Source organism: Cydia amplana, chromosome 17, assembly GCF_948474715.1.
Source record: "Cydia amplana chromosome 17, ilCydAmpl1.1, whole genome shotgun sequence".
Lineage (NCBI taxonomy): Eukaryota > Metazoa > Arthropoda > Insecta > Lepidoptera > Tortricidae > Cydia > Cydia amplana.
This window is the reverse complement of record NC_086085.1, coordinates 9,284,285-9,309,409: the sequence shown is the minus strand read 5'-3', so window position 1 is coordinate 9,309,409 and position 25,125 is coordinate 9,284,285. Positions and strand designations below refer to the sequence as shown.

Genomic DNA, 25,125 nt, shown 5'->3' with positions numbered 1-25,125 from the left:
TAGTGAATGTGTTAATAGCGTTACTTTTAACCAACTTTCCGTCTACCTTTTTAGTATTGTCTCGATTCAAACAGGTGTTTTATTTTCTTATAAATATTTCTCCTCTTAACCTTTTCGACGCCGTGTCAAACACAAAAGCTGTCTCTCAGACGCCACGTCATCGAAGTGTCAAAACTGAAATTGAACTTTATGCATATGCACCTAGGTCTATGTTGCTCTGTGGTCTATGACCGATTAATACGTCTTTGGCGTTGGACCTGCGGTGCGTATATATCGGTCATTGGCGTCCAAAAGGTTAAACTTAATGCCATAGTTTCAATTTCAGTTGCTACGATTTATCAGTCAGTTACCAGTAAACCAACAGTGCAATAAGTACCTATAGTAAGTATGTTCTATCAAGACTTGCGTTACAACCAGATAGTCATTTATTAGTTGCATACGTAATGATTACTGTTATTAGTTTTTGTTGAGCAGTTAACATTTTTTATTTATTCCTCGCAAATCTTGTAATTTTTAGAAAGGGTACAAAAATTAAATGTCTAAATTACCGTTATACCTTTTGCGTATGAAAGAGACTGAATTGTTCAGTTCAAAATATCTGACATTTGTATCTCAAAGATTTTGTAATGAAGCAATATTTATATGTATACTTAAGTACCTAATAAATATGTTTTTATTAAAAGTCTTGTTTAATTTTAGAGGGAGAATGAGAAATAAAACATAATATGTAGTTGTTTTATCAAAAGTTATATTACCTAATTTGCTTTACAAAGTTCCTAGCTAATAATTTAAACCACATTATAATTTAAGGATGAGTTTTACTTTACGGACAGAACTCAACAGGTTCTATCATAGGCAAGCCCATATTTCTAATTGTCCTATGCATCACCATAGATGGCTTCTGCAGTATGTCATGTCTGCTGCTAACATTTCACTTAAGTAAATGAAACGATTGTTAAATGACATTTCAGCAAGTAAAAGATTAAACAAAACTGCGCATAAATAGAGTAGGTATTTATGCTACTGATAGTTCGGTCACGCCTAGAAACAGCTAAAAAAATCAAGGATACATTTTCAGAGTTTATGTATGGCGTTATCCATAATATACAGGTACATTAGATAAGTAACAAAAAACCTGATATGATAGGGCAGAAAGGAACAATCCATTTAAGAATTAAGGCATAAAACTAATGGAATGTTAACAATTATTTTGAAACTTAAGTAAAACTGTTACATAACGCAATTAAGCTTAGGTTAGGTTTTTATTAACATTTTAAACCGTCTACTTATACATCAGAACCGTATTTCGGCGTTTATATACTAGTTGCTATTGGTGTGTCGGTTGATTGCATTATATTCATTTTTGTTTGTAACACTAGGTATACCTTAACCTTTTCGACGCCGTGTCAAACACAAAAGCTGTCACGCTGACGCCACGTCATCGAAGTGTTAAAACTGAAATTGAACTTTATGCATATGCACGTAGGTCTATGTTGCTCTGTGATATGTGACCGATTAATCGGTATTTGGCGTTGAACCTACGGTGCGGATATATCGGTCATTGGCGTCCAAAAGGTTAACGAATATATCGACATTCATTTGGTTAGACACTGCGATTTAACCTGGATAATGTCAGTCTCTAAGAGTTCATTGTCACTTGAATTATTTGGTAAACATTTAGATCTCATAATAGCTTTTTTGATTTTAAAGTGATTTTTTTGGCTATTACAACTAATATTAGTGTAAAACTTTTGTCTAGGATAACTTCTAATAAATAAAAAACCTATTTCCCTCAATAAAAGTGTAATTTTGTAAAAAGCTTGCCAAATAAATCAACTGAGACAAAACGAGAACCTCACTTATGTATTTCCGGTGTTTCATTAGGTTACATTGGTTATAGTTCGTTTTTTAGGGTTCCGTAGCCAAATGGCAAAAAACGGAACCCTTATAGATTCGTCATGTCTGTCTGTCTGTCTGTCTGTCCGTCTGTCCGTCTGTCCGTCTGTCTGTCCGTCCGTATGTCACAGCCACTTTTCTCCGAAACTATAAGAACTATACTGTTGAAACTTGGTAAGTAGATGTATTCTGTGAACCGCATTAAGATTTTCACACAAAAATAGAAAAAAAACAATAAATTTTTGGGGTTCCCCATACTTCGAACTGAAACTCAAAATTTTTTTTTTCATCAAACCCATACGTGTGGGGTATCTATGGATAGGTCTTCAAAAATGATATTGAGGTTTCTAATATCATTTTTTTCTAAACTGAATAGTTTGCGCGAGAGACACTTCCAAAGTGGTAAAATGTGTGCCCCCCCCCCCCCCCTGTAACTTCTAAAATAAGAGAATGATAAAACTAAAAAAAATATATGATGTACATTACCATGTAAACTTCCACCGAAAATTGGTTTGAACGAGATCTAGTAAGTAATTTTTTTTTATACGTCATAAATCGCCTAAATACGGAACCCTTCATGGGCGAGTCCGACTCGCACTTGGCCGCTTTTTAGCATTAGAAAGAAGTAGGGTTCCGAAATGTATGGAATTATCCGGATCTGGATCCGGATCCGCGGATATTCCCATACATTTCGGATCCGCCGTGCAAACCCTAGAAAAAAAGGTAAGCAATCTTGACATGTCTTTTAATTGAAAAACGATTTTTAAAAATCAGTAACTTGAAAGCAGAAGAATATAAATGATCGTATTAGATTCGTAATTGTTACATATTTGCCGTGACTTATTTTTAAAACATGTTTTTCAATTAAAAGACACATCAAGATTGTTTACCTTTTTTCTAATGCTAAAAAAACGAACTATAGTAAAGTACATCGCATCTGTAAATTCTAAAATAAAATTAATTTAGTCATTCTTCAATGTAAAAAATAAATCGTTAGACAAGACTGACTACCATGTCATAATCGACAGTGCTTACAAATTGCCTATAAAACGACATTTGGTAAATGCAAGTCCTATAAGGCTTCATAAGAAGGCATGGAGTGGATGAAGGTTAAGTATACGCACTTTGCGTTGATATTATAGAGAAATATAAGTAAAGAGTGGTAACTCCATACATCAGTTTTCTTACCAAAACGCGAGTTACTTCGTAGTCGACATCTAGCGTCAAGTAGCGGACATTACCAGTTCTGCTAGTTGGCAATGGATGTCGCGGCAAAGTAAAACTCTAATGCTCAACAATTTTCAGTTAATATTATAACCGGATGCACCGGAACTCTATTTTCAACTCCATCTGCTTATAATATTAGTTGTAAATTGTTTTAGTAGTACATTTTTCGTCAGTACACTTGTGACATCTGGTGTCAAGTAGCGGTACTGATAGTTCCACTACTTGACGTTAGATGTCGACTACGAAATAACTCGCGTTTTTGTAAGAAAACTGATCTATGGAGTTACCACTCTTTCTTTCCTGGTATTTCTCTATGGGTGATATTACGAGATAATTGTTAATAAATAATTCCCTGGGTATTATTTATTATTAATAATTATTTTTATTAGCGATATATTCACTCATCATGCGCGCTATACTATTTAGTGACTTGACACTCCACGCAGAGTTCCTGGTACCATAATCCATACTGATAACAATTCTTAAACCTTGTTGCAAGGATATAAGGTCCATTTGTGGTTAGCTAAGAGTTTTGCATTCTACAAAAAACTTGTATATTTTAGGCTAATAATTGTACAGAAATAAATCTTGTCAGGATTGACCGCTTCACTGTCAACTCTTTCATAATCGTATGTCCCTATCGGTCATCTTGACATTTCTGTTTGTAAGAAAGAGACTAAATTTACCAAAGTTTTGTAAGAGGTTGCTAAGTTTTATGAATAACGGGGTAGGTCTTTCGCTCGTCGTAGGTTCCTAGTTTAAATTTAGATTTTAGATGCTTGTCGTGGGCGAGAGTATTAAGTGTTAAGCACAAGATAAAAGCGCTGGTGGTCTAGCGGTAAGAGCGTGCGACTTGCAATCCGGAGGTCGCGGTTTCAAACCCCGGCTCGTACCAATGTGTTTTTCGGAACTTATGTACGAAATATCATTTGATATTTACCAGTCGCTTTTCGGTGAAGGAAAACATCGTGAGGAAACCGGACTAATCTCAATAAGGGCCTAGTTTACCCTATGGGTTGGAAGGTCAGATGGCAGTCGCTTTCGTAAAAAGTAGTGCCCACGCCAATTCCTGGGATTAGTTGCCAAGCGGACCCCAGGCTCCCATGAGCCGTGGCAAAAATGCCGGGACACCGCGAGGAAGATGATGACACTAGATAGCTATGTTAGTATCAAGCAAGAATACCGAATTAACCCCTTAGTTAAGGTCAAAAAATTTAAATATAGCCAAAAAGTGAGATCAATAGCTGTAACCTAAAAGCCAATACTGAGAGTTTTCTAATAAATCAAATATCAATAACCCAACATTGGTTTGGTAATCGGATTCAGATAGATAAATAGCTATAAGCGTGCACAAATGAGTGAACATTCCTTCGCTCTTCTAACATACTAGCAACACAACTAACCTTAGGTAGACCTTATACCATCGTATTAAGGTTCACAAACGTTCAACGATAATCATAAACTGGAAGGAATCGCCTTCATCAATTGATATCTAGTGTGTAGGGCGGTAGCTAAATGAAGACCTGTTCGGCGGCTAGCGCGTCCGCGAAGGGTTTGACGACGCCGCGCGTGGCGAAGTAGAAGATGAGACCGAAGGTTATGGAGATGGGCAGCGCCGGAAGCGCCTTCTTGAGGATCGCCAGCAGCAGGAGGGTTAAGCATAAACCCTGTAATCAGTAACAGTTAAGCTTCTTCAGATGAAACGGGTCTCTTTTGAAGCTAGTTAAGAGCATAGAGAAAAAAACCGGCCAAGTGCGAGTCGGACTCGCGCACGGAGGGTTCCGCACCATCAAAAAAAATAGAGCAAAACAAGCAAAAAAACGGTCACCCATCCAAGTACTGACCCCGCCCTACGTTGCTTAACTTCGGTCAAAAATCACGTTTGTTGTATGGGAGCCCCACTTAAATCTTTATTTTATTCTGTTTTTAGTATTTGTTGTTATAGCGGCAACAGAAATACATCATCTGTGAAAATTTCAACTGTCTAGCTGTCACGGTTCGTGAGATACAGCCTGGTGACAGACGGACGGACGGACGGACGGACAGCGGAGTCTTAGTAATAGGGTCCCGTTTTTACCCTTTGGGTACGGAACCCTAAAAAATACATAGATTGCTCACTCCATACATCAGTTTTGATACCAATAATACTATTAATTTCAGTGTCTATATCTAGCATCGAGTAGCGGAACTATCAGTATTGCTACTTGACAATAGATGTAGCACCGACCGGAAAGTCTTATGCTCAACAACATATATGGAGTGAGCACTCTTGTCTTACTATATTTCTCTATGGTAAGAGCAATGTGTAGTACCTAAAGCATCTGTCAATAGACTGACATCTTTAAACAATAGAAATAAAAATGTTTTACGACACGATATATTTGCCCATTTTGGCTGACATATCAATATTATTTGATACTAACTGAGGAGTAGTCTTTAAAATTTATTTTTACATTAGGGACTTTAGATTTTTAGATGTCCCGAAGTTGTCGTTTTCAACATGTGAACTAGTGAATATTTACGATACAAGTGCGGAAAGTAGGAAATTTGCAACGAGTGGTGATATATTTGTTGTGATTTAAATCGACACGAGTTGCGAATTACCTATTCGCACTTGTATTGTACAATGTTTTACAGTACATATGAATGAGATGCCGGGTGACGGAGAAGTATGGAAGAGAAAGATATGCTGCGCCGACTCCAAGTGAATGGGACAAGGGCAAGAGAATGATGATGAATGGCCCTTATAATTTTTGACATACATATGCACGGAAAGTGCTTAAGTGCGGGAAAATAGCTACTACTGTAAATATATAGAGCACTTACAATAAGTATAGCAACAAAACAGGCGAGTGTAGTGTTCCAGTCGCCATAGGAGCTGGCCTTGCCGACGAGCACGCTGTAGAATATGAAGTCGCCCAGACCCAGCTTCACGCCCTCTGGAATTCAAACAAATTAATCAGATATCACTCTAACTTTCAATTTTACCTTATTGTGGGACACTGGTATTCAGATATCACTCTAACTTTCAATTTTACCTTATTGTGGGACACTGGTATTCAGATATCACTCTAACTTTCAATTTTACCTTATTGTGGGACACTGGTATTCAGATATCACTCTAACTTTCAATTTTACCTTATTGTGGGACACTGGTATTCAGATATCACTCTAACTTTCAATTTTACCTTATTGTGGGACACTGGTATATCCAATTTCAATAACACAAAAATCAAGGTTTCTTTGTTAACACATTCAGTGCCGAAGACCCGACTATCGGGTATTTCATGATTTCGTTCCTAGGCCGGACGACCCGATAGTCGGGATCGTGGTACTACAGCTCTATATGACGAAATTGTTAACATCGAAAATCGAGAGCAGAAAACGAAAGGAATTATTGTTCTTGAAAATATTGCATGAAGAAGGTTTAAATTAGACTAACAATTGAAAGGTTTCTATACGATAAATTATGTCAACGATTTTATTTAGTTGTTCTTCAGGGTCAATAGTTTTTTAAATCCAAGAGTCCGACCGTCACTGTAAGTCGCTTTCCCAGTTTGATGTAAAGCATGTCGCAGGCGTACATTGTCACCGGCAAGAGCGTCAAGTCGATGCGGAGCGGTGGACGGGCTTTATTTATAATAGAATAGAATAGAGAATAGAGAGCGTTTATTCGTGACAAAAAATAAAAGAAAACAACAAGTAACACAACAACATAATAGTCACGAAATTTATACTTCGAATCGGCATTTGGTAAGTTTTCATATCAAGTATGGCGTGGTTGGAGTACCTATATGTCTAAAGATAAATAAATAAATAAATATTAGAGGACATTTTACACAAATTGACTAAGCCCCACGGTAAGCTCTAGGCTTGTGTTGTGGGTACTTAGACAACGATATATATAATATACAAATACTTAAATACATAGAAAACAACCATGACTCAGGAACAAATATCTGTGCTCATCGCACAAATAAATGCCCTTACTGGGATTCGAACCCAGGACCGCGGCTTCACCGGCAGGGTCACTACCCACTAGGCCAGACCGGTCGTCAAAGATCGGTCGTTAAATGTGATAAAGGGCTGATTTAGACGGCGCGCGAACTCGCATGTGATTTTAGTTGCATTGCGGACCATTGAGGTTACAACAATTCAGCCGACCGATCAAATGACGCAATGTAGTGAAACACCGTCACCGTCTAAATGAGCCCTTAGAAATCGGCACGGTACTAACTCTCCTCCTCCATGTCAGGCGGCGGCGGCGCGGGCCGCTCGACGCGCGTGGTGTACTGCGCGGGCTGCGTGCCGTCCACGCGCAGGCGCCGGGGCTCGCGGCCGGTCCGGGAGCCCGCGCCAGGCCGGGAGCCCGCGCCGGGCTCGGAGACCGCGCCGGGCCGGGAGCCCGCGCCGGGCTCGGAGACCGCGTCGCGGCGCGCCGCCCACGCCGCGTCGAAGCCACCATCCCCGTCCGCGCCCGCCGTCGACGCCGGCCGCGCCGCACCTCTGCCTTCGGCCGCGGTACCTGTACAAGGGCAAACCGGGATGAGCGATACAAATAGGGAGTATTACTGCAATGTTTTGCCGCCAGAGTGCAGCACTAGAGTAACTTATACATACTGTACCTTAAACTGTTTCTTGACAAGTTTTCACAGACAATCAAATATAACATAGATACATCCAAGCGGTTTGTTTACAAAGGCCATACCGGGAAACGCGAAATCGTAACTCGGCTATCTGCCTCTTTATCGCTCGAATATGCAAGAGTATCTAACCTCTGATAACAAAATTTCTACTCTCTCGTTTGCGGTAGACCCTTAGATTGTGACTTATTGTGGGAGTGGCGCCCCCTTGGCAGAGTTTCGCGTAATATTCACTATTTCTTCAATGCCGATGACACGTTTGCAGCGTGAATTTGCAAACGTGTCACCCTCCACCCGTGGTTATATGGTAATGTTTGACAAACGTTCGACAAGTGGTCACAAGCGGGACTACACGGGCAGACATTAGTTGTGTTAATGTCACGGACCGTGGTTGAGAGGCCGCAGTTACCGGGTTCACCTCCGCCCCTGATTATATGGGAATGTTTGACAAACGTTCGACAAGTGGTCACAAGCGGGACTACACGGTCAGACATAAGTTGTGTTAGTGTCACGGACCGTGGTTGAGAGGCCGCAGTTACCGGGTTCACCTCCGCTTGTGGTTATATGGATAGTTTGACAAATTTTCGAACAAGTGATCACAAGCGGGACTACACGGACAGACATTAGTTGTGTTAGTGTCACGGACCGTGGTTGAGGCCGCAGTTACCGGGTTCACCTCCCCCCTTGGCTAAATGGGAATGTTTGACAAATGTTCGAGAAGTGGTCACAAGCGGGACTACACGGACAGACATTAGTTGTGTTAGTGTCACGGACCGTGGTTGAGAGGCCGCAGTTACCGGGTTCACCTCCGCTCGTGTCTATATAGGAATGTTTGACAAACGTTCGACAAGTGGTCACAACTGTCACAAGCGGGACTACACGGACAGACATAAGTTGTGTTAGTGTCACGGACCGTGGTTGAGAGGCCGCAGCTCCCGGGGCTCACCTTCGCCGGACGTCGTCGTCCCCACGAGGCAGTACATCACCGTCGCTGTAAAAATACATTGAGTTTTTAATATTTTTAGGTCAAATATTTGGCGATGTTATGAGCGGGCTGACTTTACTAGTAGGAGTAGTAGGTGTCATTCATATTCTTAAAGATTGACCAAAACCTCAAAACAATCTGGTGACATTAGCTGAAGTTGTCGATGGAAACTAGAAAATAGTAATATGTATAATTGTATAGTGAGAAATAAGGTATATTTTAAGTAGATATAGTATTAATGTTACAAAACTTCAGTAATAAAGGCTATTTTTACTTATTTTATTTAATGTAATATTTATAGCAGATAACTTTGATGTACGGTCGCCAGCAAATATATCGGAGTGGTCAAGGTGTTCACAAAATCTGAACACGCACTCTAACGCCTTGACTATAGAGGCGTGTTCAGATATTTGTGAGCGCCTTGGCCGCTCCGATATATCTGATGGCGACTGTACCGATTTCAATTTGAATTTAATCTGTTAAAAATTATACAGGTACTTCAAGACGCGTAAGTGGCATTGTTATCTTTATTAGATATGAGATATCTACACACTGATAAAATTAAGATATAGGAGTCAGCAAGCACATGGTTTGTATACATACATGAGTAAATAAGAGCTGGGAATATGGGTTCATTTCTTTCTTGAGCTGTTTCCACTAATATCCTCAGTGGGCCCTTTGGAGTCAATACTGCTACTAGATCTGAAATCATTAACAAAATATTTAACAACATGCGAATGCACCACATTAAAAAAGTTTAATTTATTTATTTTCTTTCTGTACAACTCAATTCTGTTAAGAAAACTTTATAAGGTCTTTTTATTGTTGCTACAAATAATAGTTATATATGTATATTAGTATATTGTGTATCTATAAGTAAGTATATTTTGTATGTATAAGTAAGTATATTATAGCAATAATAATATGTATATTTGAAATAGTATGTTGTACAACTTAAACATTTATGTTTAATATTAAACTGTTCGTACTTTTAATTTTTCTTGCACCTATTACTGCTTGCTCTCTGTTTGGCCCGAGGGTTAACTGGTAGAGAATGCCTTCTGGCATTAAGTTCGCCTTTTGTACCTACATTTTTTTACTGTGCAATTAAGTTTAAATAAATAGTTTTGATATTTTTTCTCACCCCAAATAGAGATAACAGCCAGCACTGCCCATGTTGTCCACTCAGGCAGATATTTGATAAACACAAGCGCCATTAAAGCAGCGATGAAGATCAGGTAGGCCTGCTGTAACCGCAGGGGGCCCTTCCAGTGGATGACGATCATGCCCATGACACCAAAGTTCCACATGACAAACCCTAGTGTTATGTAATCCATTGGTATGTTGTAGGCTCTTAGCGCTTCTCTGTAAGACAAACACTTTATTGGTAGAACCCATAATAAATAAATATCTGGGAGGCCGAGCTTTGCTCGGAAAACATATAAAAACTCAAAAATGCGCGCTTTCCCAGAGATAAGACCTAGCTAGATCGATTTATCGCCCCCGAAAACCCCCATATAGCAAATTTCATCGAAATCGTTAGAGCTGTTTCCGAGATCCCAGAAATATATATATAAATAAATAAATAAATAAACAAGAATTGCCCGTTTAAAGGTATTAGATAGATAGATAAAAAGCAAGTTCATTAATTACGCAAAAAGGGCTGCAAAAAATTAAATTAAATATGGCAAATAAGGTAAGGTACTTTTTATTTCGAAAATCACTTCCGAGAAGGGTTAAATGGGGGAAGTATCATAGTATGGGCGTACGTACGGCGCAGAGGGGAGAGGGGACAATATCTTATTACTACAAATCCATTTTGTAGGCTATAAAATATAGTACTTTTATTTGACATTGTAGTTATTATGCTAAATTTAATTTAATAGTTTTTTTAATATTTTGAATGTAATTATGAAAAACGACATGTAGTATGAATATGAAAATATGTATGTAAATTTGTTAACACTTAACATGTAGAAACTATTCTAATTACAATCACAAATTTCAATGTGTTTTATTGTTCCTAACAGGTGTAAGTAAGATATGAACAAACTTTCACTGCATAAATCATAAGTTGCATTCCATTGCTAACACTCTCTTCAGCTACATTTATATATGCAAATTTTCAGATCTATAAAGATAAAGTCGGCGAAAGCTGGCGTGATACCGTTCTGGACCAAGCAAAGTGGCGTCCTCTTGTGTTGGAGGCCAAGACACATTTTGGGTCATCGCACCAGCCAAGTAAGTAAGTATAAAGATAAACAGAAACCAGATATAGTAAATATATTAAAAACGGGTCACTCACGTATTTTAAGTCGAAAAACGCTCGACATGTTTCACTTTCAATGCAAGCTCCTGATGACACTTCTCTGTACGAAGTGAAACATGCCGAGCGTGTTTCGACTTAAAATACGTGAGTGACCCGTTTTTAATATATTTACTATGTCTTTGTCTCACGGAAGTTTTGTTATTAAAGAAACCAGATATTATTATTTGTATTGCTTTTCTTAAGCCTTGCATGAAAATAAAGCATTGCACTGGCATACATCATTTGTAACTTAACACTTAACCTGTTTCTCAAAACAATTACTGCTGCAGTTGCACAGAAGATGATTCCTGTAGTAAAAATAACATGTTTTTTTTGGATAAATAATACAGTAGCCATCATTGGCGCCTATCAGTCTCATTACTGAATGTGTTGAAGACTGATGCTGATTTAGTGTCAATCCAGGTTATATGCATTCTGTATACTATATTTGACCTAAATCTGTTTGACTGCTATTGCATGCTTGGTTACTAGAACAACACACATTAGTACTTACTCTATATACAAATAAGAGAACAAAAACAGCAGCATCAAGGAGGAGAGAATGAGCCAGCCGTGTATGATCTTGTAGCACCGCTTCTTGTACAGCACTATGAGCAGTACCGTCATCAGTGCGATCACACACAGCAGGATCATGGAGTTGGCCAGTGCATTCCAAACTTTGGTCACTGCGTGAGGGCTTTCTTCATGGAATGGTGTGTATGCTCTGTAAATAATGACATGTGTTATTCTTGGACTATTTACCTTAAAATATAGAGAATTTTAAAACACACTTATAATGGGGCAATGATAAAGAACACAAATGCAGTGAATATTAAATTTATACATATTAAGCAATCAAACTTGCAGAAATGTTATGTTTTCTTAAAAGTTGTTTAGGCAAGATTCCCCTTATTATAATTTAATTTAATTGTTTCCATTGATTAAATTGTTTCATTAAAAGAGAATGATACTTACAAATATACATCTTTAACAGAGTAAAAGCTGACAGTTGATATTGTAGCTACAACCACCAGCATACACAGTGTAACAGGTACAAATAGCTTGATCACATGGCGAGCACCATACTTCAGCTCCAACTCTTCAATCTGTGGCTCCGTAGGCTGCGGTGGATTAGGCCCGCTAGGCCCAGGCCTGCTGGGCCCACTGGAGCTTCCCCCATCACTTTGTTCAACAGTCTGAGTCATCATAAACAAAATTATTACATAAATGTAAGATAACATACACTCAAGATTACAATAATTTGTCATAATAACAGTTATGTTGTGATAAACAATTCGAAACGTATGCATTATGATATGGTTAGAGATTATGTAGGTGTATTGCCCGTCACCATGACCCAGCAAAGGAAGTAGTAAGGTAGACTACGGAACATACATTCGTGTTACTCACGCCATAAGTGCGCTGGCCTTCCGATTTTGTTTTCTTTTTCCTGGCGATCCTTTCGGCGATCTCCCTGTCGGGACGAGCTTCTGCGATGTGGCCGTCCATGAGTGCCGTACGCTCGGTCGCCTCGTCTGACTCACTACCTGTGTCACTCATTCATTAACCCTATAACTAACACGCATTTTGTAAACAAATTAACAGAACATGCGCTTGTTTATAATAGAAATATCAATAATTAGACGACTTTCTTCATACAAAACTAAAAACTAGTACAGGAAATTATTGACAACTGGGATAATACGACCAAATCAACGCGTACGTACGGGATGATTTCTCCCATGAGACGTTGGGCGTTTTCGGCGTTTTCCCTTAAGCGGCTAGTTATATGATACCTTTATAATTTGGTAGGGTAATATTAAATAAAACGCTGTGACATTTCAAATTTCGTTCAAAAAAATTCAATGGGTGTTTTATTGTTCGTTCAAAAATTGTGCGTGAACTATAAATACGTTGCAACAAATCGCATGCGATTTTAGAAAAGTCCTCTCCACACTCGTGCGTGAATCGCGGCGAGAAGCCGCGAACGCGAGTGCGGAGTCGAGTTCGCAGATCCGTGGAGGGGGGTGGGGCTATAAGTGTGGAGGGGGCTATACATTTGATGAAAGTGGAGTCCAGAAGAGACAATTTTTCGCCAATCTGATGATTGCGGACGTGTGGATGAGATGAGGCGTGCGGACGCAAACGCCAATTTGATTCCCCGATCAAATCAGCAGGTGCGGACACAAAAATGCAATTTTCGAAGTTAATATCTATGGAATGCAAATTGGTGATCAAATTGTGTACGTGAAGCTAGATGAGATTGGCGCTAATTATTTTCCTGATCAAATCGGTCGATTTGCCCAGAACCTATCATTTGTAGAGAGCACGAAGGATTTTTCATAATTTTGGGCACATCAAAGTAGCATCAGCATCGCTGAATTCTTAGATATTTTAAATTAATAGGTTGCATAGAACTTTCACTCGCATCAGGGTAGGTTTCCATTTCTTAACACATTCACTGCCAGACTCAAAACGGCGCACTACCCCAGAAACCGGTCGTCTATAGCTTAGTATAAAACAACCCGCCCAGCGGGCAAAGTCTGAGCAAAGTTCACGAGCGCCCACCTGGCAGTGAATGTGTTAAGGCTGTAAATAAAACGAGCAACTGTAGCATGCGCTGCATTTTATTAAATCATAAAGATTGTTTTAATTCATATAGTAATTATTAAAGTAGATACATATTCAATGTTAATACAATTGAAACTGAAATGCAGCCTATAGATAAAGTCCCTCGGGTGTGCCTTCTTTCTTGCGGTACAGCACACTCTCTTTGGACTTCTTGAAGTCTTCATTAGTGACCTTCATGCGCCGTTCTCTTAGCGCCATCAAACCAGCTTCTGTACATATAGCCTGCGAACACAAACATGACAAACAATAATATATTAATTGGCCCTTTTAACGATAACTAAAAAGTTAAATACGTTTCATGTTAAAAACATTGTCATGGCGTATGATGTAGTAATTTTTAATTATTTAATAACTGAAGCCCTATTTTACTATGGGGTAAAATGATTCTAGACTCTCATTCACCATGCTCTCAACCATAATTGAATGATGAGTAGTCAAGAATATTTATAGCAACATAGTAAAAAGAAAAGTATGTCAACAACTCAACAAGTACCTTAATGTCAGCACCAGAGAGATCATCCTTAGACATAATGAGTTCTGACAAGTTCACGTCGTCAGCCAAAGTCATCCTCGAGGTGTGGATGGTGAAGATCCTCCTCTTGGTCTTCTCGTCAGGGAGCGGGAACTCGATCTTTCTGTCGATACGGCCGGGGCGAATGAGAGCAGGGTCTAGGGTTTCTATGCGGTTTGTGGCCATGATTACCTGTGAGTACAAATCATTTTTAAGTATAGTTAATCACAATTATAATTTATTTAACTCCAAATTTCAGACCATTTGCGTTGATCCATATCAACATGGTCAATAATTTCGTGGAACGGAACGCTTCAATTGCATTGGGAAAGAAGCGTGCATTTTTGTTTAATATAATAGCATAAATAAAGCTTTTGGGATTCTGACGCCAGATATGATGCTAAAAATTCACAAAACCTATGTTAGGCCTATATTGGAGTACGCATTTCAAGTGTGGAGCCCTTATTTTATCAAGGATATTGACATGTTGGAGAAGGTTCAACGTAGTTTCACCAAAAAACCGAAGAAACTCAAAAACATGTCCTATGAAGAAAGACTACACTTCCTAAAGCTCACAACCTTGAAGGAGCGTAGAGAGCGTGGAGATCTGATCGAGACATATAAAATACTAACCCAACACTATGATCTCAAAGACTTCCATAAGATGCTAGAACGCAATAATAACAACCGTCTGAGAGGTCATCAGTATAAGCTGGTGTCTCGCAGGTCCTACAATAATCCTCATAGACACTTCTTTAGCAACAGAGTGGTCAAAGCTTGGAACAAACTCCCAGAAGACGTAGTATCGGCCCAGTGTCAATGAGTTCAAGAACAAATTAGATAAGCACAACGCAAATTCTACTCAGCACGGAAAACTCTGTTGATGACTCTGGATACAGGCATTATCAGTTATTTCAACTGCCTGCCTGCTTTATAAATAATAATAATAATAATAAATTCCAAGTCGCGGCAATTCATTCATTTCGTGGTTAGAGTTTTCGACTTTCGTAGGTTCTGCTTCACTTTCGTTTGCCATATAAAGGACAGAGTCATAACACGAATGTTTGGGTGAATCCTGAAAATAAACTACAAAAGTAGAGAAAAAAAAATTGTCGCGAATTAATTACACTTACTTTAACATCGCCACGAGAATCAAATCCATCTAATTGATTTAGCAGCTCCAACATAGTTCTTTGAATTTCTCTTTCACCACCTGAATTCGAGTCATATCTGAAAATGCGTAATACATTTTTGTAAAAATAATTCTAGAAGAGAACTTCCAAATGCAAGTCAAATATTTAATGTGTTTTCTACTATAAAGTGAAATTATGTTTCAAACACTCAACACATTTCTTTCTCATAATTATGTTATTTTAAATTACCGTTTTGTGCCCACAGCATCTATTTCGTCTATGAAGACAATTGACGGTGCATGCTCCTCAGCCACTCTGAACAGCTCTCGCACCAGCTTTGGCCCATCACCCTGTGTAAAAAAACCTTTATTAGTTGCCTGTTTCTAAATGATAAAACTAGAAGGTGATAAAACTAGCAAATAAATCCAACTCACACAACATTGTAGCATTGTTCAGAAACTTAAATTTCAAATAATGAAAAGATAATTGAAAAGTCGCCTAAAGGAATAATCAGCAAATGCCTATGATAGACATAAAGTCTTATGACTTAAGTGAACAATAAACTGGACTTTATAAGGAGAAAATCTGTAAATGTAACGCATGGATGAATCATTGTAACATTTATATGTAGGAAGGAAATTCTAGAAAAAGATCACAATTGTAGATTCTTCTCAGCAACTCACCAAGTACTTCTGAATAAGTTCAGAACCAACAACACGCAGGAATGTGGCAGAGGTCTGGTTGGCGACAGCTTTGGCCAGCAAAGTCTTGCCAGTGCCGGGCGGCCCGTACAGGATCACACCCTTGGGTGGCTTGATGCCCATCTCCTCATAGTACTCTGGGTGAGTTAGTGGCAGCTCTACTGATTCCTGGGAACAATATAGTTTTATTTTAGTGGTGGGTTTATGGTATTTATGAAAAAAGTTTCTGGAGAAATGCACAGTAATTTTGACTTGTGTATTTGTGAGAAAGGGATAAAACAAAAATAACTAATTGAGGCTTGTAAAGTTTTATGAATAAGGGGCAAGTTTTTTACACAACAAACCTTAATTTCCTGAATTTGTGTGTCCAGGCCACCAATGTCAGCATAAGTCTCCTGAGGAGCCTTCTCCAGCTTCATGACTGACACCATGGGGTCGGTGTCATCTCCGAGCACTCCTACTACTGCATGTACCTGTCAATCATTGCAACTTATAGTCATCATGCTGCCTGCTTTTATGCTTGGACATAATGACAAAGACCCTGTGAAAATCAATTTAAAATGATGTAAGCAACAGAATCAATATTTTACTGTGTGTACTGTACAATTTTTAATCAAGGTGCATGATCTTCAGCTACACATTTCATAATTAACTTGGTAAACATTTAGAACTCATTATGAAAATTACCCTCTGAAGTTGTGAACTCTACAAGTGTGAATCAATTCAAAAATAGACTCGACAAACTATCAAAACAGTGAAATCGTGCTAAGTGAACTATGATTTAGATGCACCAGCATCAGCTGCCTGTCTAAAACGAAATAATAATAATAAATATAATAAGTATTCACCTGCGCAAGTTCTCGAGAATGGTCGTGCCACGCTCTATTGGGATCGATCTATCATCACTGACAGGACTATTGTAGCCAATAAGCCTGACATTGTGATAATAGATCGATCGCAGCGCCGGGCCGTGCTCGTTGACATCACCATCCCCCATGATGAGAATCTCGTGAAAGCCGAGAAGGACAAGTCCAGTAAGTACCTAGACTTGGCTCACGAGATAACCGCCATGTGGGATGTTGATTCGACGATCATTGTCCCGATAGTTGTTTCAGCGAACGGTCTAATAGCGAAGAGTCTCGACCAACATCTTGAGAGACTCTCGCTAGGTGGTTGGATCAAGGGTCAGATGCAGAAGGCGGTGATCTTGGACACGGCGCGGATAGTCCGCCGGTTCCTCTCTCTGCAGCCCTGACCACCGGCAGCTTGGGCCTTGCCCCGCTGCTGGCGGCACCCTAGGTTAGGTTTTTTATAATATGTTTATACGTATTTTGTATTGTTTTTGTAAGTGTTTTTGTATTTTATTTTTATATCCATATTATAAAATAACCTAGCCTAAGAGTTCAAATAAATAAAGAGAATAAATATACACTCTTAGTGCATCCTAATATACATACATTAACAGCACCATCATGCATTAAAATGTGTGAAAATCTTTTTGACTTATGTGATTTAGAAGAAACATAGTTTACCTTATGGTTTAACAACACAGAGCAGCCAGGTTCCAGCTGATCCTTATCCACAAAGGACAAGATGCTGACATAATGCTCGCTGCCCACCGACGTGGACACTATGGCATGGTTGTCATCAATAATCTCCTCCAGGTTGCCCACAGACATGGGTGTGCCTCTCAGGTCATCAACCTATGTAAACAAGTGGATTTTTTAAAAGTTGATACACAATGAAACAAAGCAATATTTTTATAGATAGGGTATAGGGTTGTCAGATTATTAGACTTTGTTTAAACTTAATACAGAAAATATATCATGACTAAACAAAAAAGTGGAGCTAAACAATAAATGCCAACAAAGCAAATTGCAACTTAGATTTCGTTATTAGTTAGGTTGAAGATGCCCTACTTTTCTTTATACTTCCTAGGGCTCCATCCAAATAGATAACATTCTCAAAAGTGGAACATGTAAGTAATGAGAACAATTCTTACCTTAGACCTTTCCTCCTCAATCTTCTCCTCCTGGGGCTTCAGTCTCTCCTGGTTACGGATGAATTCCTCTTCCATCAACAAGTAGTCCTTTATTCTCTCCAATTTCAACAACTTCAGTCTACATCTGGTGTGTGGAGTGACTTGAGGCAGCTTCAGGGCTGCGTCAGGTCCCTTGGCCTTGCGCTTCTTCTTGCCAACCCTCGTGGGGATTGGGGGTTCATACTTCTTCTTCTTATCCTTGTCATCTTTCTTGTCTCCACCGCTTCCTCCGCCAGATTGATTCTGACCCTAATATAAAACAAATAATGACATTGCAACTTTTATCCAAATTTGAATATATGCATCGATGGATGCAGACTAATTTGGTAACTTACCATTATTTATAACTATAAACTTATTTAGTTAATTTTAAAACTATAAATACACAATATAATAACCCCAATGACAGCGATTACAAAGCGAAATAATTTTTACTTTTAATTTTGGTTACGCCTAGTGTAACGCCCAATCGGTAACAATTTATCGGTTTTCTATTCTATGTAAAGACTAATGTTTACCCTAAAAAACACCTAATTCCATTTAGTTACTGCAATGTAATTTATGGTTTCTAAATCATTTATTTACAGTATTAAATATACAGAGGTACAACAAAATAAATACTAAACTAAACTAATAACTAGCTAAATAGGCCCTTGAGCAAGGAGTAAAGTAATTGACCCTTGAAGTTTTTGAATTGTTTGAAAAAGTTTATCAACATTAACAATCAAGCAATACAAGAACTAAACGCAGTTCAGAATTTTGACGTGTCGTCTCGTCGTGTTCTACTCTTGTCACTTCAATTTCATTTCATTGGTGTTGTGGAAAATTATTGAAATAGAAAGTGTAAAGTGTTCATATTAGAGTTTTGATAAATAAATTAGGATAAGATGTCACAAATTTCGTAATTAATCATATTTAAAGGCGCTTGTTGTTTATAAGGAATCTTTACACAGTGAGGAAGCAATAAATATTCAAGATGGTTTTAGCAGATTTAGGTCGGAAAATCACGACTGCTTTACAGTCACTTAGTCGGGCTACCATTATCAATGAAGAGGTAATTTAAATCTAAATACTACGACAGTATCCGATATCATGAATAAGTTCTAAATTTTCATTTATCACGCAGGTATTGAATTCTATGCTAAAAGAAATTTGCGCTGCCCTGTTGGAAGCAGATGTTAATATCCGTCTAGTGAAGAACCTCCGCGAGAATGTACGCGCTGTTATCGACTTCGACGAGATGGCTGGAGGCCTCAACAAGCGGCGGATGATCCAGTCAGCTGTGTTCAAAGAACTTGTCAAGGTGAGAACTTTGCCTATACTTGCCTATTGATATTTGTAAATAGAAAAGTGTCTAACTGTAATTTAACTAATAAACTGTACCATATTAGCAAGTATTGATAATTATATGCAATATTTATAAAGTGTATGTGATTTACTTCTTAAGTTTAAACAAATGGAAACTGAAACTGAATCCATAAATATTTACAATAGATATGGTTGTTTTTCTTTTCTAGCTTGTTGACCCAGGAGTGAAGCCATATCAGCCAGTGAAAGGAAAACCAAACATCATCATGTTTGTAGGTCTCCAGGGTTCTGGCAAGACGACAACCTGCACAAAGCTGGCATACCACTACTTAAGGAAGAACTGGAAGTCTAGTTTAGTGTGCGCTGACACATTCAGAGCTGGTGCTTATGATCAAGTCAAACAGAATTGTACTAAGGCCAGAATACCCTTTTATGGAAGGTATGTTTTCTATTGTTATGTCTGTCATAAAAGGCATTTGAGGTAGAGTCTGTGCTGAAAGAGAATAGTTGTAGAATCTCTTCTCTTTCCGAACAGACTCTATAAGAAGATATCCATATAAACAAATGTAGGTACTCATTAAATCAACGAATCTTGTAGCAATTTTCTATATATTATTAATTGTAATAGGAGGATGAATTTTGAATGATGGGTGTTACTTCACAAGAAAGAACTGCTAACCTAACTGATTTTTTAGGTCTAATTATTCTTCTTTTTTTAGTTCTTCTTACTCTAGCTGTAAGTTGGACGTAGTTTAGCGTAAAAGATCCATCCTCTAAAATTTGTCATTTAAATGAACGACTTTTCCGTTTGACAGAAAGTTCAAATTTGACTAACAGATTTTTGTGGATTGGATCTTTTACCCTAAACTACGTCCAGTTGTCCGAAGAAATAAAATAAGTTCTGAAGAGAATACGCTCCAAAAAGAGACTTTTCATACCATGACACCCAGCTGCAAATGTGTATGGCCACTTTATAAATGAATTCCATTCATAATATGTCCATGCAATTTTGCAGATTGGTGTACATCACCTTAAATACCCTAAAGTGCTAGTGTTACTGCTGGAGTTAAAATGTTTATAAAATGCATCAAATGTTTAGAGACTTTAGAGGATGTATGGGTTCTCTGTTAAACAGTACTCATTCACAAAGAAATAAGAAACAACCTCTTTATAGTTCGGAAGTTACAAACAAGTATTTGTTTTTTTTTTTACATAATTAGGATGCTATTTTAATTAGTAGTCTAGTCAGGATATCTATTTAACCTTTTGGCTGCTACATATTCATAAATGTTATGCCTACATCATGGACATCATGGTACAAGTACTAGCCCTCATGCATATTAAAGGCCCGTCTCCATATTGCGCGGCAAACTATCGAACATTGGCTCGCGAGGCAGCTGCGCGCAATGGATACCGGGATGGCTCGCGAGCCAACCCGGTATCCATTGCGCGCTGCTGCCTCGCGAGCCAATGTTCGATAGTTTGCCGCGCAATATGGAGACAGGCCTTTATGTTCTTGTCTAGTCAGAGCATTTTCTGAGTTTCTCCCATTTGTACAAAAATAAAATATTTACATGAAAAATCAATGAAAACTCACAACACCTTAGTGCAGTGCCTTAAGGCTTCGTCACACAGGCGCGTTTTCCGGGCGGCGCGTGAGCGGGGCGCGCCGCTTTTACATATAAAATGCTCACGTCCCGCCCGGAAAACGCGCCTGTGTGACGAAGCCTTTAGTGGTTGTGGATTTTTTTTATGTCGTCGAGTCTTACAAAGTCTAGTATTAAGATCGGTTTTCCTAGGATAGCGGTGCCGTCATATAGCGGCCGTCTCCATACTAAATAATACGGCTAAATATGGATGTCGTAGTATTTGTATGGAGACGGCCGCTATATGACGGCACCGCTTTCGGAGGAAACCAAAGCTTTAAGGAAAAAGTTGAAAAACATTGCCTAAATGGTGTTCAAAGAGATAAACTAATTACTTCCATTCTCTTTCCAGTTACACTGAAGTGGATCCTGTGGTGATAGCCACAACTGGTGTGGAGATGTTTAAGAAGGAGGGCTTCGAGATGATCATTGTGGACACCAGTGGGCGGCACAAGCAAGAGGAATCACTCTTTGAAGAGATGTTGGCAGTTGCCAATGCCATTGTAAGTATTTTGTTTTATTTTAGTCTTAAAAGTATCCGTACAATATGTATATAGAGGGCACAAGGGCACTAAGCTCTGTGTTTCTAACTTATACACTTAGAAAAAGATCTTACAGGTGAGAAACTGACGCTGCACAATACTTGATATACTGCCTATTAGAGATGCACCGGATATCCGGTATCCGGCCTATCCGGCCGTTATTTTAGTATCCGGTCGGATACCGGATAGTGACCTACTATTATAATATATTATAACTAAAATTAACACATTTTGGGGTAAAAAATGGAACCTAAAAAACAGTCACGGTCATAATCGAATCAGTTTATTCATTTAAAAGTGATAAAACTCGTTACGATCCTAGAAGTGTGTCCGCGCGAAAGTTCACTACGAAACAGGTCGAAACCTGCACGACGCGCACCTGCAAAACTCAAAATATAGGTATAGTTCCGCCGGCCGAATATCCGGCGGCCGGATACCGGATATTCGGACAGTGACCAGGCCGGATATCCGGTATCCGGTATCCGGCCAAACAACTATCCGTTGCATCTCCACTGCCTATTGATGATAAATGTTAGTTCAAGTTTACTACAAATCAGAGACAAAATTCACAAAATAATCATTATATTGACTTTAGCAGAGCTGGGGGTCTTTTGTTATTTTGTGTGGTGTTTCTGTTGACTTTTATTTGATTAAATAATCAAGCTGTAGCAATTGTTATATGGCTGTTCAATACACGATAAGCAGCAAAAAGCATGAGACAACGCATAATGTGGAACAATTTTTTCTGGAGTTTACTTCACTGTAATTTTAAGCACTTGCTCTTCATTGATTAACAGAAACCTGACAACATTATCTTCGTGATGGACGCCACAATAGGTCAAGCTTGTGAAGCACAGGCCAGAGCCTTCAAGGAGAAAGTAGACATTGGTTCAGTCATCATCACCAAACTGGACGGCCACGCTAAGGGTGGAGGTGCGCTTTCAGCGTAAGTTAAATTTTAAGCTTGACCAAAATAACTTATCTCAGAGTGCCAAGAAGCAATAAAGGCCTCGGGGGGATTTAAAACTATGCAGTAAAACGCGGTGCATTATTTATTCTTTAAATCTGTGATCGCCAAAGACGTCAGCCAGCGCGCGGCTTTAGCCCAATATCAACCTTCGTGCATATCAACAAGGTTCACGATGACGTGTATGATAAATGTGGCGTTCGGGGGGTTAACAGTAAATGAATGTAAATAAAGAGAGTATATTCAAATATAAAACCTTGTATCAAAATTGAATTTTTGCAAAAACTTACATGAACCTAAACTGTAGGAAATAGAGTTGATTTTGCGTTGTTTGAAAATTGAACGAAACAAAGCAAAAGCTGAACATCATTACATCGAACTGAATAGGTACTATAGGTAGGACCTTGGGCCTTAGGAGGCTATAATTGGTTAAATTTTCAATATCATCAGATATTTATCCCAATAGACAAGACAGTCATTTTTTAACTTTACAGTGTAGCGGCAACACAGAGTCCCATAATCTTCATAGGCACCGGTGAACACATCGACGACCTAGAGCCGTTCAAAACGAAGCCGTTCATAAACAAGCTGCTCGGGATGGGCGACATCGAGGGCCTGCTCGACAAGGTCAACGAACTCAAGCTGGATGACAATGATGAACTGCTTGAGAAGCTGAAGCATGGCCAGTTCACGCTGCGCGCTATGTACGAACAGTTCCAGAACATCATGAAGATGGGACCCTTTTCACAGATTATGGTATGTACATATTTGTGACGTTATCTATGAAAAGGGACCTTATTGTCGATGGCGCTTACGCCATTATTAACGATGCTCCGATATAAATACAATGACGCACGACGCTGTGCGGCGTAAGCGCCATCGACGATAAGGTCCCTTTAGATCAGTGTTTCTCAAACTGTGGGTCGCGACCCCCTGGGGGGTCGCTAAGCCTCTACCAGCTGTAAGGCAATACATAAGCGAAATATTTTGTTCATACAAAGGGGGTCGGGTAATGAAAAAGATTGAAAAACACTGCTTTAGATAATGCCCCATTTTGTTTTACTATTAATTGTTATTTGTGAAGTGGAAATGGGTGTGTCTTTTTTTATTAACGATGCTCCGATATAAATACAATGCCGCGCGACGCTGTGAGGCGTAAGCGCCATCGACAATAAGGTCCCTTTTCATAGATAATGCCCCATTTTATTTTACTGTTAATTGTTATTTGTGAAGTGGAAATGGGTGTATTTTTTTAAGCCCTAAGCAAGGCTTAGACTAGCAAGATCTTGCATGCAATTTACGGTACATTGCCGACTACTAAAGTAAACTGCATTCCAAGGTTTGATCAGGCGGTCTAGCATGAGTTGCGTTCTCGCGCGCGACTCCATACATCTTGCGCGACTTCAAGTATGGAGTCAAACGCACACAAATTCTTGCTAGTCTATACCTCCCTTTAGATTCATTCACAAATCAAAGAATTAATCTGTAGAAGAGGTCTAAGAAGAATAGTGCCAGCCGATCTATGATGATAATGGCGCTATGCGGCGCCATATGTTTTGTGGTAATAGAAGGCCTACCGCGAACATCGAAAATAGAAATTTTGTTATCTGCCTCTCTATCAACCTTGCATGTTCGAAAGATAGACGAACGAACGGACGAAGTGGTTCGCGGTAGCCCCACTGAATTATCAACCATTAATTTTTGAGTACCAGAGTTACGACAACGACGAATGAAACCGTACAGCGACTTTTACTTCAGCTGTAAAATTCGAGAAAAAAAATTGCATTTTTATTTACATCTCTTCTACATTTAATAACTCTGCTATAGTTTTTTACGCAAGGAATTTGTATTGTCACTAAGAATTGTATAATTTAATTTACTATGTATTATTTTCTTTTGAACAGGGCATGATCCCGGGCTTCTCACAAGACCTTATGTCTAAAGGCAGCGAACAGGAGTCAATGGCTAAACTGAAACGGCTTATGACCATCATGGACTCAATGAATGAAGGCGAGCTCGACCACCGCGACGGTGCCAAACTCTTCTCAAAACAGCCCACTCGCATCACCCGGGTCGCCCAAGGCGCGGGTGTCACAGAAAGAGACGTCAAAGACCTTATTGCTCAGTACACCAAATTCGCCGCCGTCGTCAAGAAAATGGGAGGCATCAAGGGCTTATTCAAAGGCGGTGATATGGCGAAGAACGTTAACCAAACTCAGATGGCTAAACTCAACCAACAAATGGCTAAGATGATGGACCCTAGGATCCTACAGCAAATGGGCGGGATGTCGGGACTACACAACATGATGAGGCAGCTGCAACAGGGCTCAAGCGGGATGAATAGTCTGATGGGCGGCAAATGACAGTAGATTTTTATTATGTTAAGCCACCGAACTGTAATTAAACAATATAATAACCAATAAAAGCTGGATACGGAGCGTAGCCTTTTTATAGTGGATGGTTTTTTTAACAGGACAGCAAGGGTAGTAATGGATCTATTGTTTTTACGTCAAAATCTCATGAGATCTTCATTCGTTTTTCATAGTATAGTTCATTGGGGTAATTATGAAAATGGCAAATATCTAC

The 25,125-nt window shown here is 39.0% G+C and overlaps 3 protein-coding genes across 3 annotated transcripts; 1 reads left to right on the top strand and 2 right to left on the bottom strand.

Annotated features, from left to right (window-relative positions):
* Window positions 1–4,460: 4,460 nt before the first annotated feature.
* Window positions 4,461–12,787, bottom strand: LOC134656156 (presenilin-1). Its single transcript, XM_063511680.1, has 10 exons — window positions 12,470–12,787; window positions 12,035–12,255; window positions 11,574–11,783; window positions 9,896–10,116; window positions 9,355–9,453; window positions 8,680–8,757; window positions 7,548–7,648; window positions 7,361–7,454; window positions 5,950–6,062; window positions 4,461–4,790 (listed from the first exon to the last, which is right to left on the bottom strand). The coding sequence occupies exons 1-10, from the start codon at window positions 12,617–12,619 to the stop codon at window positions 4,635–4,637; spliced, it is 1,443 nt and encodes a 480-aa protein (XP_063367750.1). The 5' UTR covers window positions 12,620–12,787; the 3' UTR covers window positions 4,461–4,634.
* An 881-nt stretch (window positions 12,788–13,668) lies between these two features.
* On the bottom strand, window positions 13,669–18,564 carry LOC134655893 (26S proteasome regulatory subunit 4). Its single transcript, XM_063511391.1, has 9 exons — window positions 18,412–18,564; window positions 18,038–18,325; window positions 17,568–17,738; window positions 16,380–16,508; window positions 16,018–16,203; window positions 15,584–15,684; window positions 15,335–15,431; window positions 14,184–14,393; window positions 13,669–13,912 (listed from the first exon to the last, which is right to left on the bottom strand). The coding sequence occupies exons 1-9, from the start codon at window positions 18,412–18,414 to the stop codon at window positions 13,778–13,780; spliced, it is 1,320 nt and encodes a 439-aa protein (XP_063367461.1). The 5' UTR covers window positions 18,415–18,564; the 3' UTR covers window positions 13,669–13,777.
* A 274-nt stretch (window positions 18,565–18,838) lies between these two features.
* LOC134655924 (signal recognition particle subunit SRP54) lies at window positions 18,839–24,976 on the top strand. Its single transcript, XM_063511431.1, has 7 exons — window positions 18,839–19,130; window positions 19,203–19,379; window positions 19,594–19,823; window positions 21,383–21,533; window positions 22,370–22,518; window positions 23,034–23,295; window positions 24,444–24,976. The coding sequence occupies exons 1-7, from the start codon at window positions 19,053–19,055 to the stop codon at window positions 24,900–24,902; spliced, it is 1,506 nt and encodes a 501-aa protein (XP_063367501.1). The 5' UTR covers window positions 18,839–19,052; the 3' UTR covers window positions 24,903–24,976.
* The last annotated feature ends 149 nt before the right edge of the window (window positions 24,977–25,125 follow it).